This window comes from Alexandromys fortis, unplaced genomic scaffold, assembly GCF_014885135.2.
Source record: "Alexandromys fortis isolate MF-2015 unplaced genomic scaffold, M_Fortis_MF-2015_v1.1 scaffold_26, whole genome shotgun sequence".
NCBI lineage: Eukaryota > Metazoa > Chordata > Mammalia > Rodentia > Cricetidae > Alexandromys > Alexandromys fortis.
In genome coordinates, this window is record NW_026067894.1 from 12187503 (window position 1) to 12200824 (window position 13322).

At 43.2% G+C, this 13322-nt stretch overlaps 1 protein-coding gene across 1 annotated transcript in view; it reads left to right on the forward strand.

The window, feature by feature from the left end:
• The window catches only part of Rbbp4 (RB binding protein 4, chromatin remodeling factor), a 17657-nt gene continuing 4335 nt past the window's right edge, over positions 1-13322 (forward strand). The window contains exons 1-8 of the mRNA XM_050151853.1: positions 1-141; positions 613-760; positions 6334-6479; positions 9652-9825; positions 10372-10775; positions 11395-11472; positions 12400-12476; positions 13212-13269. Coding sequence (XP_050007810.1) covers positions 126-141; positions 613-760; positions 6334-6479; positions 9652-9825; positions 10372-10775; positions 11395-11472; positions 12400-12476; positions 13212-13269 — 1101 coding nt within the window. The 5' untranslated portion in view covers positions 1-125. The remainder of the gene's footprint in view (positions 142-612; positions 761-6333; positions 6480-9651; positions 9826-10371; positions 10776-11394; positions 11473-12399; positions 12477-13211; positions 13270-13322) is intronic.

Below are 13322 nucleotides of genomic sequence, written 5' to 3' on the forward strand. Positions count from 1 at the left end.
GCACGGGCCGCAGGAAACAATAGAGGCCGCGCGCGCAGAGCGAGCGCTCGTCGCCTGCCCGTCCCTCCTGCAACGCACGACCCCGGGATCCCCCCCCACCAGCCCCTCCCGGTTCGCCTACCGCCATGGCTGACAAGGAAGGTGAGTGTGCCGAGGCGGGCTCGGGAAGGAGACGCGGGGTGGCGGGGCTGTCTCGTGGCTTGTTACGCGGCCTAATCCGGAGAGCAGGCCCTACTCTCTCCGGCGGGGCGGGCTAACAGCGCGCTGGCTCCTCCGGAGCGGATGCGGGACGACGCCAGCTCTCGGGGCCCGGGCGATGGTGACTCTCCATCGATCCCTCTGCCTGCTGGGGCCCGGTGCGCAGGCCTCCTTCTGGGTTTGGTGGACTTGGTGCCTCGAAGCCGGCCGAGTAACGGAGTGTCTGGCTCGGGTGGCCCGAGGACTTCCGGCGGAGAGCGGCGTTGGTGCCTGCGCCCTGGGAGAAATTAAGACGAATCTCCATTTCGGTGTCAGAACCGGGGAGCCACGCCGGTGGCTTTGAAGAGGTTTGCTCGCTTTCCGTTTCTGTCCGCTAACCTCATTTGTTTTTGTTTTTGTTTTTTTAAATTTTAGCTGCCTTTGACGACGCTGTGGAAGAACGTGTGATCAACGAGGAGTACAAAATATGGAAGAAAAACACCCCTTTTCTTTATGATTTGGTGATGACCCATGCCCTGGAGTGGCCCAGTTTAACTGCCCAGTGGCTTCCAGATGTTACCAGGTGACACCAATCTCTTGGATATTACTTCTTTGGTATCTCAGGTCTTGAGTTGGTCTTCCATGTTTTGTTTTTTCTCTCCAGCCACTAGAAGGGGCATATGATCAGAGCCTCTGAGTGATGTTTATTTTCCTCGACCAATAAGCAGTAAGGGTAGAAAACGAGAAGATAATTTTGTAATTTACCCTGCTGGAGAAACGGACTTCATCCTCAGCATTGAGTCGAATTGCTATCTTGTAACTGTCATTGACCCTGTAATGTTACAACTTGACAGATTTCAGAAGTATTCTGTGTCCAGTTCCTCCCACAAAACATTTGAATTCTCAGTCATTTGTGATAGCAAGGTAAATCTGGGACCTGCCTTCAAGAAATCCCTTGGTTGAAGGGGCAGGTGTTTGAATTTAGATAAGGAGTTGAGGTAACACCTCAAGAGGGCTGAAGGGGTGTGATGTTTAGTGACAGAGGGCATACTGGCAGGGACTTTGATCCTTGAGTCCTAGCGTGAGGTTGCATACACAAAATATTCTAGCTAAGTGAAACATCTGTCAATACCAGCACTGGCTGGCAGAGGGAAGCTAGTGGCGATGCGGAGATAAAGGTGAATGTCGGCTATTATTGATGGGAACTTGGCGAGACTGAGTATGCATTCTTTTGTAACTCGGTAAGATATGTACAGAATCCAGCTGTGAGACTGAGGTCAACAGCTCATAGAAATTGGGAGTGAAGAGCTGTGTTGTTTGAGGTTGCTAGGAGTTGAACCTTGTGCATGGTAAGCAGGCAGTACCTCTGAGCTACATCTCTGTTCTCTGTGTAACAGGAAGTTCTTGTGTGTTTTACTAAAAACTAAGAATGAGGCTGCTGCCTGTGCAGCGGTGTAGGTGAAAGTGGAGACCTTTATTTGAAGGGTGCTATGCAATCCACACAGACACCTGGAACTTTTTGCAGTTAGAACTTTTTAAAATGTAACCAGGTTCAGAATTAGTTGAGAACTCAAGCTTAGTAGATCATTTCTATCTGTTCTCATGGTCATTAAACCATTGGTTCTGAGAGTGCTTTTGGTGCCGCACAACTGTAACCCCGGCCCTTAGGAGGTGGAGCATTGAGATAGGAGTTAAGGCCAGCCTGTTGGAGAAGAAAACTTTCCATGGTGCACAGGCCTATAATCCAGCACTGTTGGTGTAGCGTCTTTCCCATCTGACAAAGGGGTTTTAGATTGTAGTGTACAACACAATCAGCTCGAGGGGTTGTAAAACGTCTCCTGCTCCCTGCGACTTGTGATTCTATAGAAGTGAGAATTTTCATTCCTTGTGATGATATCTTATGGTACTGGGGCTGATGGTCTGAAACTCTGCTTTATAGTGTTTGATTATCCTCCCAGGAGAACACAAATGGTATTAAGCTATGTCTCTTTGAAACTTAGTATTTCTTGTTTCTTACAGCATAAAATCCAGACTGCCTTTAACTGACATACAAGAAATTAGGCAGTGATTCTAATCATCTTGCTAGGTTTCTTTCATTTGACTTTTCCATTTCCAAAACTAGAGTTGGACTTTAGTCTCAGTTCTGTGATTTAGTAGCTGTGTGATCTCAACTACATGTCTAAGTTTCCTTTTTTGTTTTGTTTGTTTTTCGAGACAGGGTTTCTCACGTAGCTTTGGAGCCTGTCCTGGAACTAGCTCTTGTAGACCAGGCTGGCCTCAAACTCAAGAGATCCGCCTGCCTCTGCCTCCTGAGTGCTGGGGTTAAAGGCATGCGCCACCACTGCCTGGAATTAAGTTTCTTAAATATCAAATATTTTTCACTTGGGTTGGAACAATTCTTCATAATATTGTGGTATTTAAGTCTAGCCCAGCCCAGTGTTAGTTTTTTGTCTTACTGAATTGAACCTAGGCCCTCTGGATACAAATTTAACACTCTATAGTGTATATCCTCTAGCTGTTAATGTAGTATATATTGCCTAGTATTTATGTGCATTACTAATTACTCCTTACTTTATAAGGAAAATTTATATGTATGGGTGTTTTAGTTTGCTTTCTATTGCTGTGATTAAAAAAAAATGACCAAAAACAGCTGGAGGGGGGTGCGTTTCACCATAACAGTTTATAGTCCATCATGGACCCCTGGAAGCCAGAATTGAAGTAGAAGCCATGGAGGAATACTGTTTCCCGGTCTGTTTGGTTTGTTTTCTTAACATAACTCAGGCCCACCTGCCCAGGTACTGCTCATGGTGTACTAGGTCCTACATAGATCATTAAGCAGGAAAACACTCAAAAGTTGCCTACAGGCTAGTCTGATGGAGGTAATTCTTCAGTTGACATTTTTTTTCCTAGATGTGTCAATTCACAGACTAACCAGCACAGGGTTTTTTGTTTTCTCCTGCGTTTGTGTCTGTACCTAGTACTGGTGAGACCAGAAGGAGGGTGTCAGATCACCTGGAGCTCCAGTTTCAGACAGTTGTGAGCCACCACATGGGTTCTGGGAACTGAACCCAGGTCCTCTGCAAGAACAGCAGTGCTCTTAACCACTGAGCCATCTCTCCATCATCTACTCTAGGCTCTTTAAGGAGTTGTGTCTGTGTGCTTTTATTTGTTTTGAATTTATGTGTATGCATATTTTGCCTGCATATTTGTGTGTATACTATGTGCGGGTTTGCTGCGGCCAGAAGATGGCATTGGATCCCCATGGGTCTGGATTACAGACAGTTGTGTGCCTCCATTTAGGTACTGGGAATTGAACCAGGATTCTTAACTGCAAAGTCATCTTTCCAGCTCCAGGGAGTCATTTGTAATCATCTCAATGTTTCAGATGGGAGCGTTTGTAGAATGCTTACTTGAGTATATAAAGCATTAGTTTGGGCACTAAATAAAGCAGTTGTGAGGAACACGTATCAAACCTCAGCACTGGTATAAATGCCAGATGGACATGGCAGCACACCTGCAATTCCAGGAGGCAGAGACAGAATCACTGAAATAAACTAGCTATACTAGCAGGACCAGTGAGTTCTGGGTTCAAGAGAGTGATTGTCTTTGGTCTGTCTGGAGGAAAGGGGTCAAGAAGGAAACCTTTGACAAGTTCTGGCCTCCTGTATGTACAACAAGCACAGTACATATATACATACTGGAAGGAAGGAAAGAGAAAGCCAACTCTAGATTCTGAGGGAGGTCCTTCCAGGTATCCTGGCAGGGAAGTGAACCATACGAAGAGGTAATAATGAAAACCTTGTGCATTTGACTTCATCAACCTGGATCCAACTTCAAGAAGTTGAATGCCAGGAGGTTCATTGTCAGCGTATTTAAAACAGTACAATTTGGGCAGTGGTGGCACATGCCTTTAAAATCTCAGCACTCTAGGAGGCAGAGGCAGGTGATGGATCCGAGTTCAAGGCCAGCCTGGTCTACAGAGTGAGTTCTAGGACAGGCTCTAATACTACAGAGAGAAACCCTCTCTCGAGAAAAAAAAAAAAACAGGGGCTGGAGAGATGGCTCAGTGGTTAAGAGCATTGCCTGCTCTTCCAAAGGTCCTGAGTTCAATTCCCAGCAACCACATGGTGGCTCACAACCATCTGTAATGAGGTCTGGTGCCCTCTTCTGGCCTTCAGGCATACACACAGACAGAACATTGTATACATAATAAATAAATATTTAAAAAAAGAAAAAAACAAAAAAATACAGTACAATTTGGGGAACGGTTTCCAGGCAACAATCAGTCCAATTCCATGTGTGCAATAAGGCACAGAGTTTGACTACATAGAAATTATTTTACAAAGTACATGCAAACATGAGGGTGGGCTCTATAGCTAAATGAAACACCTATAATCTAATGTGGTCTCTGACTGATAGCATAGAGGTCAGCAGGCCATAAAGTTCTTTTTAACCTAAGGATGGATATTGGTCGAGGGAAGGAAGAGTATAGAATTCTGGGGAATTAGAGTAAGGTCTGTCCATACAGGTAGCAAAAAGGTCACCAGGTCATTAACAACCTCCACTCTCAGCTTTCTGGATGCAGCGGGTATTTGGTTTGTATGTCCTCCATTGAGGAGTCACCCTGAATGATTTACATTCCAGATTCTCTTAGTGGTTCTCTGTAAAAAGCAAGAATTATTTATCCCCACTTCCAAAATGTTTGAAACAGTGTATTCTATTCAGTAACTTGCTCTGTAGACCAGGCTGTCTTTGAATTCAGAGATCCACCTGCCTCTGTCTCCCAAAGGTGGGCTCTACCACCACCCACCTAATGTTCTTTTTCTTTGGGGGTTATAAGAACTCTTGCATATGACCAGGCACAAACTTTACCGTGGGGTTTTATGCCCTAGTTTCTCTTTTTCTTCCTCTTTCACCTTGGTAAACAAGACTCAGGCAGTTTTCTTCTCACCCATTGTAAAGGGTGTGTAGTTGACTTACATTTTTATTCCAATAAACTGGGAGAAGAATAAACTTCCCTAGAGTAAATTTTAAGTTTTTGGTACTGTTAAATAAAAATTAAGTGCTGTATTTGTGTTCTAGCCTTAATAGAGAGCTATTAAAAGTAGGAAATAGACTGGCAAGTCGACTCAGTGAGTAAAGGTGCCTATTGCTAAGCTTGACAGCTTAATTCTGGTCACCTGGATCCTTGTGATGGAAAGAAAGAACAGATCCTCAAAGGTTGTCATTTGTGTTATTTCTGTTGGAGGTGACTGTGCATTCCCAGTGTGGGTGGTGGGTGGGTGCTCAGTGTCTCCTGGATCTCGAATTTCAGGTGGTTGTGGGTCATTTGGCATGGGAGTTTGGAACTGAACTCAAGTCCTCTGTAAGAGTAGCAAGCACTGTTAAGTGCTGAACCATCTTTCTGGTACTATTTTTTTCAAAAGAAAATAGGGGCTTCGGTAATGACTCCGTAAAGTGTTTGCAAGCATCAGGACCATGCAGTCGATCCCCAGCACCCATGTTTAAAAACAAAACAAAACAAAACAAAACAAAAGGTAGAGTGATGGCATACGCCTGAAGTCTCTCAGTGATGGGGAGATGGGAAAAAACCCTCGGGCTCCACAGCTAGCCTTGCTAACCTTATTGGTGAGCTCTAAGACAGTAAGGCAAGCCTAGAATTAACAGAGGTGAATAGCTTTTTTTTTTTTTTTCTTCGAACTAGGGTTTTTCTCTGTAGGAACCCTGACTGTCCTGGAACTTGCTTTGTAGACCAGGCTGTCCTGGAACTCAATGCAAAACCACCTGCCTCTGCCTCCTGAGTTCTGATACTAAAGGCCTGTGCCACCACAACCAGTCATGAATAGTATCTTAAGATTTAGTGACACTTAATTGTCCTCTAGTATCCATATGCACCTCTATTTAAGCACATGGGGCTGGTTTTGGTTTTTGTTTTTTGAGACAGGGCTTATCTTGGTAACATATCTGACTGGCCTTGAATTCATAAAGATCCACCTGCCTCTTCTAGTGCTGGGATTAAAGGCCTGCCCACCACCTGGCTTGTTTGTTTTTTAAAGTAGGAACTAGTCCTCAGTAATTGGTTGTCAGGTGTACATTACTGACTTCCTGATTTCTTGGGTTACCAATTTGAATAGTGATGATTTGTTGTTATTACAGGCCTGAGGGTAAAGATTTCAGCATTCATCGACTTGTCCTGGGAACACACACATCGGATGAACAAAACCACCTGGTGATAGCCAGTGTCCAGCTCCCTAATGATGATGCTCAGTTTGATGCCTCACACTATGACAGTGAGAAAGGAGGTAGGACTCTTGAGGATGAAAGAAGTAATGGTGTATGGGTTATGGCTTTCAGATCCAAATTACATTGAGGTGCACAATTTAGTTGGGTGGCCTCTTATATTATTGGGAAAACTAGTTTGTAATGAAGAGTAATCAACACAAAACTTGGTTCTGTGTATTTGCTGTAAGCTGCCCTCTACTGTATTGGTCATGGTGGGATTTCTGCGGTTAAGGTAGCAAATATCTACCATATTTTTTTGTGTGTATTCTCAACAGGAAAGACACTGAAATTAATTCATAGGGGATTGCTACAATTTTTTTGGTTTTTCAGCACAGGGTTTCTCTGTCGCCCTGGCTGTCTTGGAACTCGCTCTGTACGCCACGCTGGCCTCCAACTCACAAAGATCCACTTTGTCACCACCACCTGGCGCCCCCCCCCTTTTTTCTTTTTTTTGAGTGTTTTGCCTGTATATATATGCGCCACTTGTGTGTGTGATGTCTAGAAAAGGCCAGAAAAGGATCGAGTGGAGTTAGACGTGTTTGTGAACCACTAGAAATTGAACCCAGGTCCTTTGCAAGAGCAGCCAGATGCTCTTAATCGCTGAGCCATCTTTCCAGCCCTACGTCTTAAATGTTTTATAAGCACAGGTAGCAGAAACATCACAAGTTGCCGGCCGACTTGGGTCCATAAAAATTTCTTAGGGGTAACTAGTGGGGGGGGATGAGAAATGCTAAATTATACTTGTTTGTTTGTTTGTTTTCTTTTGGGGGGCATGGTTTCTCTAGTCTTCATTGTCCTGGAACTTGCTCTGTGGACCAGGCTGGTCTTAACTCAAGAGATCCTTCTGTCTCTGCCTCCCAAGTGTTGTGATTAAAGGCTGCACCATCACTGCCCAACCACTAAATCATCCTTAAGCGTTTAGAACAGTAGAGATGATGTGGTATCTGTTATATTCATAAAAATATTTTCACAACCAATTTAGGAGATAACCTAAGATAACTGTTCATGAATACTTTTTTTTTTTAAACCAATCTCAGTTTTCTTTATGGCCCTCATACCAGAACATTAAAAAAGGTAGGGTCATTATGAGAGTTTCCTTGAATAAAACCTGTCTCAGACAAAGCAAAAAAATAAATCGTGGAATTTTTTTTTTTTTTTTTTTTGGTTTTTCGAGACAGGGTTTCTCTGGCTTTGGAACCTGTCCTGGAACCCAGAGTCAGATATTGGGGGGTGAAATCTGAGAGGTCAAAGAAACAGAGCAGACAGCTACTAGAGAGACCTTTTACCTCTACCAATGCTCAAACCCAACAGGCAATCCTGTAACCAGACTATTATGTATACAGTGTTCTGTCTATCTGTATGCTTGCTGGCCAGAAGAGGGCACCAGATGTCATTACAGATGGCTGTGAGCCACCTTGTGGTTGCTGGGAATTGAACTCAGGACCTCTGGAAGAGCCATCTCTCCAGCCCCATGAGCTGTTTCTCTTTTAGACAGATTGGATCTTGTGTAGCCCAGGGTGGCATTGAACTCACAGAGACCCCTCTGCCTTTATCTCTCGGGTCCTGGGACTAAAAGTGTGTGCCAGTACTCCCTGGCCCCTCTAGTGGCTTAGCTCTGCACTCTCTGATCTTCAGGCAAGCCTTATTTGTTAAAACTCAAAATATTACTACATAAGTCTCTTAAGGTTGTATCTCAGTGATAGAGCACTTGCTTAGCATCTGCAAGACTGTGGGCTCCGTGCCTAGCACCACAGACACAAAAAGAAAGATGGTTTTTGAGAGATTACTAGGTAAATAACTTCTCACCTAAAAAAGGAAATGCATTATAAAAATCATGAGTTAAGTATCATCATTGATTGTGATAAAATAATTTGGTTATTTGGCTTGTTAAAATATATTGGTATTAAAATACATTCTTTGAAATTCCACAATGTTTATGATCCAGACAAGTAACTTTGTTAAAAATCAGAGTGAGGGAACCTTGTTAGGCCATAGTATTGGTTAAGGGTCGGCAACCTTCTAGGGTGCTGGAAATGTTTTGTTTAGTTGGTTGGGGGAGGGGACTTTGCATTTTTTCTTCTTTCTTTTTTGACAGTCTCTGTGGAGTCTATGCAGGTCTGAAACTCCCTTAAGTAGTCAAGGCTAGCTTTGAACTGATGATCCTCTTGATTTAGCCTTTTGTTTTTGGTTTCTCTATGTGACAGCCCTGGAACTTGCTTTTTAGACAAGGCTGACTTTGCACTCACAGAGGTCCACCTGCCCCTGACTTAGCCTTTTAAAAGGGGATTTCTTTTATCTTTACTGTTTTAATGTATATGAGTGTTTTCTCTGCATATAAGTCAGTGCACCCACCACATGTGTCCCTAGTGCCTGTGGAGACCAAAAGAGGATTATCAGAGCCTGTAAAAGGAGCAGCGGGCTGCGTTCCCAGCGCACAGCCACCCAGCTAGCTTTACACAGAAAAGAAACCCTGTCTTGAAACAGCCCCTCTCCCTAATTTTCTTTTTCTTTTGGTTTTTTTTGAGACAGGGTTTCTACTCGCTCTGTAGACCAGGCTGGTCTTGAACTCAAGAGATCCTCCTACCTCTGCCTCCTGAATACTGGGATTAAAGGTGTGCACCACCAGTACTTGGCCCCCAAAAGTTATTTTTACATCAAGTGAGATTTGAAAACTGCCAGGAACAACCTTTTAGCAAGGAATAGTGGCCATCATATTTGTAATCTTGGCACTCGGGAAAATTGCTGAGGCTAGGCTGTAGAATGAAGATTTTGAGAAGGAATGGGAGAAAGAGATGAAGGACAGAGAACCTTTATGTAGTGAATTGAAGGCTTGTCTGGAAAACAAACAGAATGAGACTCACAAGGCCTTTTTTTTTTATTCCCCCTCCCTGAGACAGGATCTTACTATAAAGCCTTAGCTAGTAGCATAATGCTCACTTTGCAGACTAGGCTGACCTCTAACTCACAAAGATCTACTTGTTCTTCCTGGGAGCACCAAGATTTAAAGGTATAGCAATGCCATGGCTGACTTGGGATTCATAACTTCTTGATTCTAATTGGTAATGTAGTGCTTATTACTGACATCTGTAGTTACGGGTGTATGTATAAATGTAACACTGTGGTTCTCTAAATGGGTCAGTCTTCTAGTCCCACCACTTGGTTGATTTAAGTACTTTTTGCTTCTGTGTACAGAATTTGGAGGTTTTGGCTCTGTCAGTGGGAAAATTGAAATAGAAATCAAGATCAACCATGAAGGAGAAGTAAACAGGGCTCGGTACATGCCCCAGAACCCTTGCATCATTGCAACAAAGACTCCATCCAGTGATGTGCTTGTTTTTGACTACACAAAGCATCCTTCTAAACCAGGTACTTCCCCCTTTTTAATCAGATACAGGTTCCATTTACTCAGAAATATTCTGTTATTTTTATAATTTAACATCTTATGTTTTATTGATGTGTGGGTATTTTTATGCTTCTCAAGTGAAACGATGCTTTATGTAGAGGAAATCATAATTTTGCAACTGAGCATTATATAGTTGGCCATAATGGGTTTGTATTTTGTATGATAGGTATTTTGTTTCTTTAAAGATTTGTTTAAAATCTGAAGAGTGCACTAGATCTCGTTATAGATGGTTACAATCCACTATGTGGTTGCTGGCACTTGAGCTCAGGACCTCTGGAAGAACAGCTGGTGCTCTTAACCTCTGAGCCATTTCTCTAGCCCCCTGTTAATTTTTTTTATATATAATGTAATTAACTTTATTTTATGTGCATTGGTATGAAGGTGTGTCAGATCTGGAGCTGGATTTACAGACAGTTGTGAGCTGTATAATAGACATTTGACATCATTTTGCTTAATAAACCCAGAGAGGCAATGGGCTGGATAGTCTAGATATGTCTGTTACTTTGCAGACCCTTCTGGAGAATGCAACCCAGATTTGCGTCTCCGCGGACATCAGAAGGAAGGTTATGGTCTTTCTTGGAATCCAAATCTCAGCGGGCACTTACTCAGTGCTTCAGATGACCATACCATCTGCCTGTGGGACATCAGTGCAGTTCCAAAGGAAGGAAAAGTGGTGGATGCGAAGACCATCTTCACGGGGCATACAGCAGTAGTAGAGGACGTTTCCTGGCATCTGCTCCACGAATCTCTGTTTGGGTCGGTTGCTGATGACCAGAAACTTATGATTTGGGATACTCGTTCAAACAATACTTCCAAGCCAAGCCACTCAGTCGATGCTCACACTGCTGAAGTGAACTGCCTGTCTTTCAATCCTTACAGTGAGTTCATTCTTGCCACAGGATCAGCTGACAAGGTCAGTTTGCTTTGTTTGAGTTGTTCAGGTTTTATATCTTATGGTTAAGGGAATTTCACCTACGTGCTTGTTTTCAGCATGGTATATATGCCTGGTGTCCATTGAGACCAGAAGATAGTGTCAGATCTCCTGGGATTGGAGCTACATACATTTGTGACACATCAAGTGTGTGCTGAACCACCCTCTGGACGAGTACTAAGTACTCTTAACCACTAAGCTATCTTCAGTATCTTTTAAATGTGCAAAGATATCTTAGTTAATGTTTTAAAGTTTGTCTTATCAGGCTGCTGAGCCTAAATATCTGAATTCAGTCCCCAAGACAAATGACTACCAGCTCCACTTCTACAAGTTAGCCTTTGATCTCTACACGGTTGTCATGGAACAAGTGTGTATATACACACACTAAATTACTTATTTGGCAGGGATAGGTGTGTATATATACAGTGACGTTGTGTGGGGGTTGGAAGACAACTTGCCAGAGCTTGTTTCCACTGTGGATTCTGGGACCAGACTCTTTACCAGGCTTGGCAGCAAGCATCTTTATCCACTGAACTATCTTTCTGGCCCTAGGCTTTTCTTAAATAAGTTTATCTTGATTTCTTTTTCTTATTGTATGTAGACTGTTGCCTTGTGGGATCTGAGAAATCTGAAACTCAAGTTGCATTCCTTTGAATCACATAAGGATGAAATATTCCAAGTAAGAGAAACCTGTGCTGCCTGCTCTCTTCCCTTCCTTCCCCTTCTCTCCTTTTTTCCCTCTCTCTGTACAGAATATGGGTACACACCAATAATTCTAGTACTTGAAAAGCTCACAAATCAGAGCACCTGGAAATGGAGCTCAGTTGGTAGAGTTTTTACCTATGATGCAGAGCAACTCATACACCAGCATAGTGGCACACACCTGTGATCCCAGCACTAGGAACAACTCATTCACCAACAGATAAGGTCAACCACAGCCACAGAATAAGTTCAAGGGCAGTGTGAGCCACATTGAGTAATGAGACCCTTTCTCAAGGTTTTGGAAGTGATGTACCTACCTGTACATCAATGTTACTCTTTATACTCAGTTCACTCCCTTTTTCTTTTCCTCCCCTCCCTCCCTCTCATTTTCATTCATTAAGCTTGCCATGTGTCTTTTGAGTTTAGCTGAAATCTGAACTACTGCCTCCACAAGGTTTCACTATGTAAGAACTCTGACTGTCCTGATACTCTTTGGACCAGGCTGGCCTTGAACTCACAGAGGTCTTACCTGTCTCTGCCTCCTGAGTACTGGGATTCAAGGCGTGCACCACCACCACCCAGCTAATATTTGTCCGTTTTAACAGTATTCACTGCCTTTTATTTACAGTTTTGTAAGGTATAATTTGAGATATTTTCCCATTCTATTTTCTTTTTTTTTTTAATATTTATTATGTATACAACATTCTGCCTCCGCCTCCATGTATGCCTGCATGCCAGAGGAGGGCGCCAGATCTCAGTACAGATGGTTGTGAACCACCATGTGGCTGGGAATTGAACTCAGGACCTCTGGAAGAGCAGCCAGTGCTCTAACCTCTGAGCCATCTCTCCAGCCCTCCCATATTCTGTTTTCTAATTTGTTGAATTTTTCTTCACTTGGATTTAGGTTCAGTGGTCACCTCACAATGAGACTATTTTGGCTTCTAGCGGTACTGATCGTAGGTTGAATGTGTGGGATTTAAGGTAAGTTTTGTGTTAGTTACCCTATCCGTGGAGTTACAGATTTGTTTTGGTTGGTTTTTTGTTGTTTGTTTTGGGGAGACAGGGTTTCCCTGTGTAGTCCTGATTATCCTAGAACTGTGCACCAGACTGACCTTAAACTCAGTAATTTCACCTCTTTCTGCCTCCTGAGTGCCGAGCCTGGCAAAGTTACTGTCTTTACATTTTTCTTTGTTTTTGAGTCAGGGTTTCTCTATAGCTTTGGAGCCTGTCCTGAAACTTGCTCTGTAGATCAAACTCACAGAGATCGGCCTGCTTTTGCCTCTATGGGTGCTGGGATTAAAGGCGTGCACCACCACCACCCAGCATCTTTACATTTTTCAAAGATAGGTGCTCAGGCTGTCTTAGTTTTTCTTTTTCTATAAAGAGGCAGCCATGACCACAGCAGCTCTTATAAAATGTTTAATTGGGTAGGTTATAATTCAGAGGTTTAGTCCATTATCATGGTGTGACAGGGCAGTATGCCAGCAGACATGGTCTGGAGAAGTGGCTGAGAGTTCTACATCTTGTGCAGACAACAAAGTGAGCTAAGACACTGGATGTGGCTTGAGCATATACGAGACTCAAAGCACACCTCCACAGTGATACACTTCCAACAAGCCACACCTCCTAATAGTGCCTGTGAGCTTATGGGGGCCAGTTATATTCAAACTACCACACAGGGAGATGTTTTCTGACTTAAAATTCTTTTTTGTTAAGTAAAATTGGAGAAGAACAGTCCCCAGAAGATGCAGAAGATGGCCCACCAGAGTTGCTGGTATGTTATAACCTTTCAGGCACTTTGGAGTCTTCTGTGCTTTAAGCAGTAGG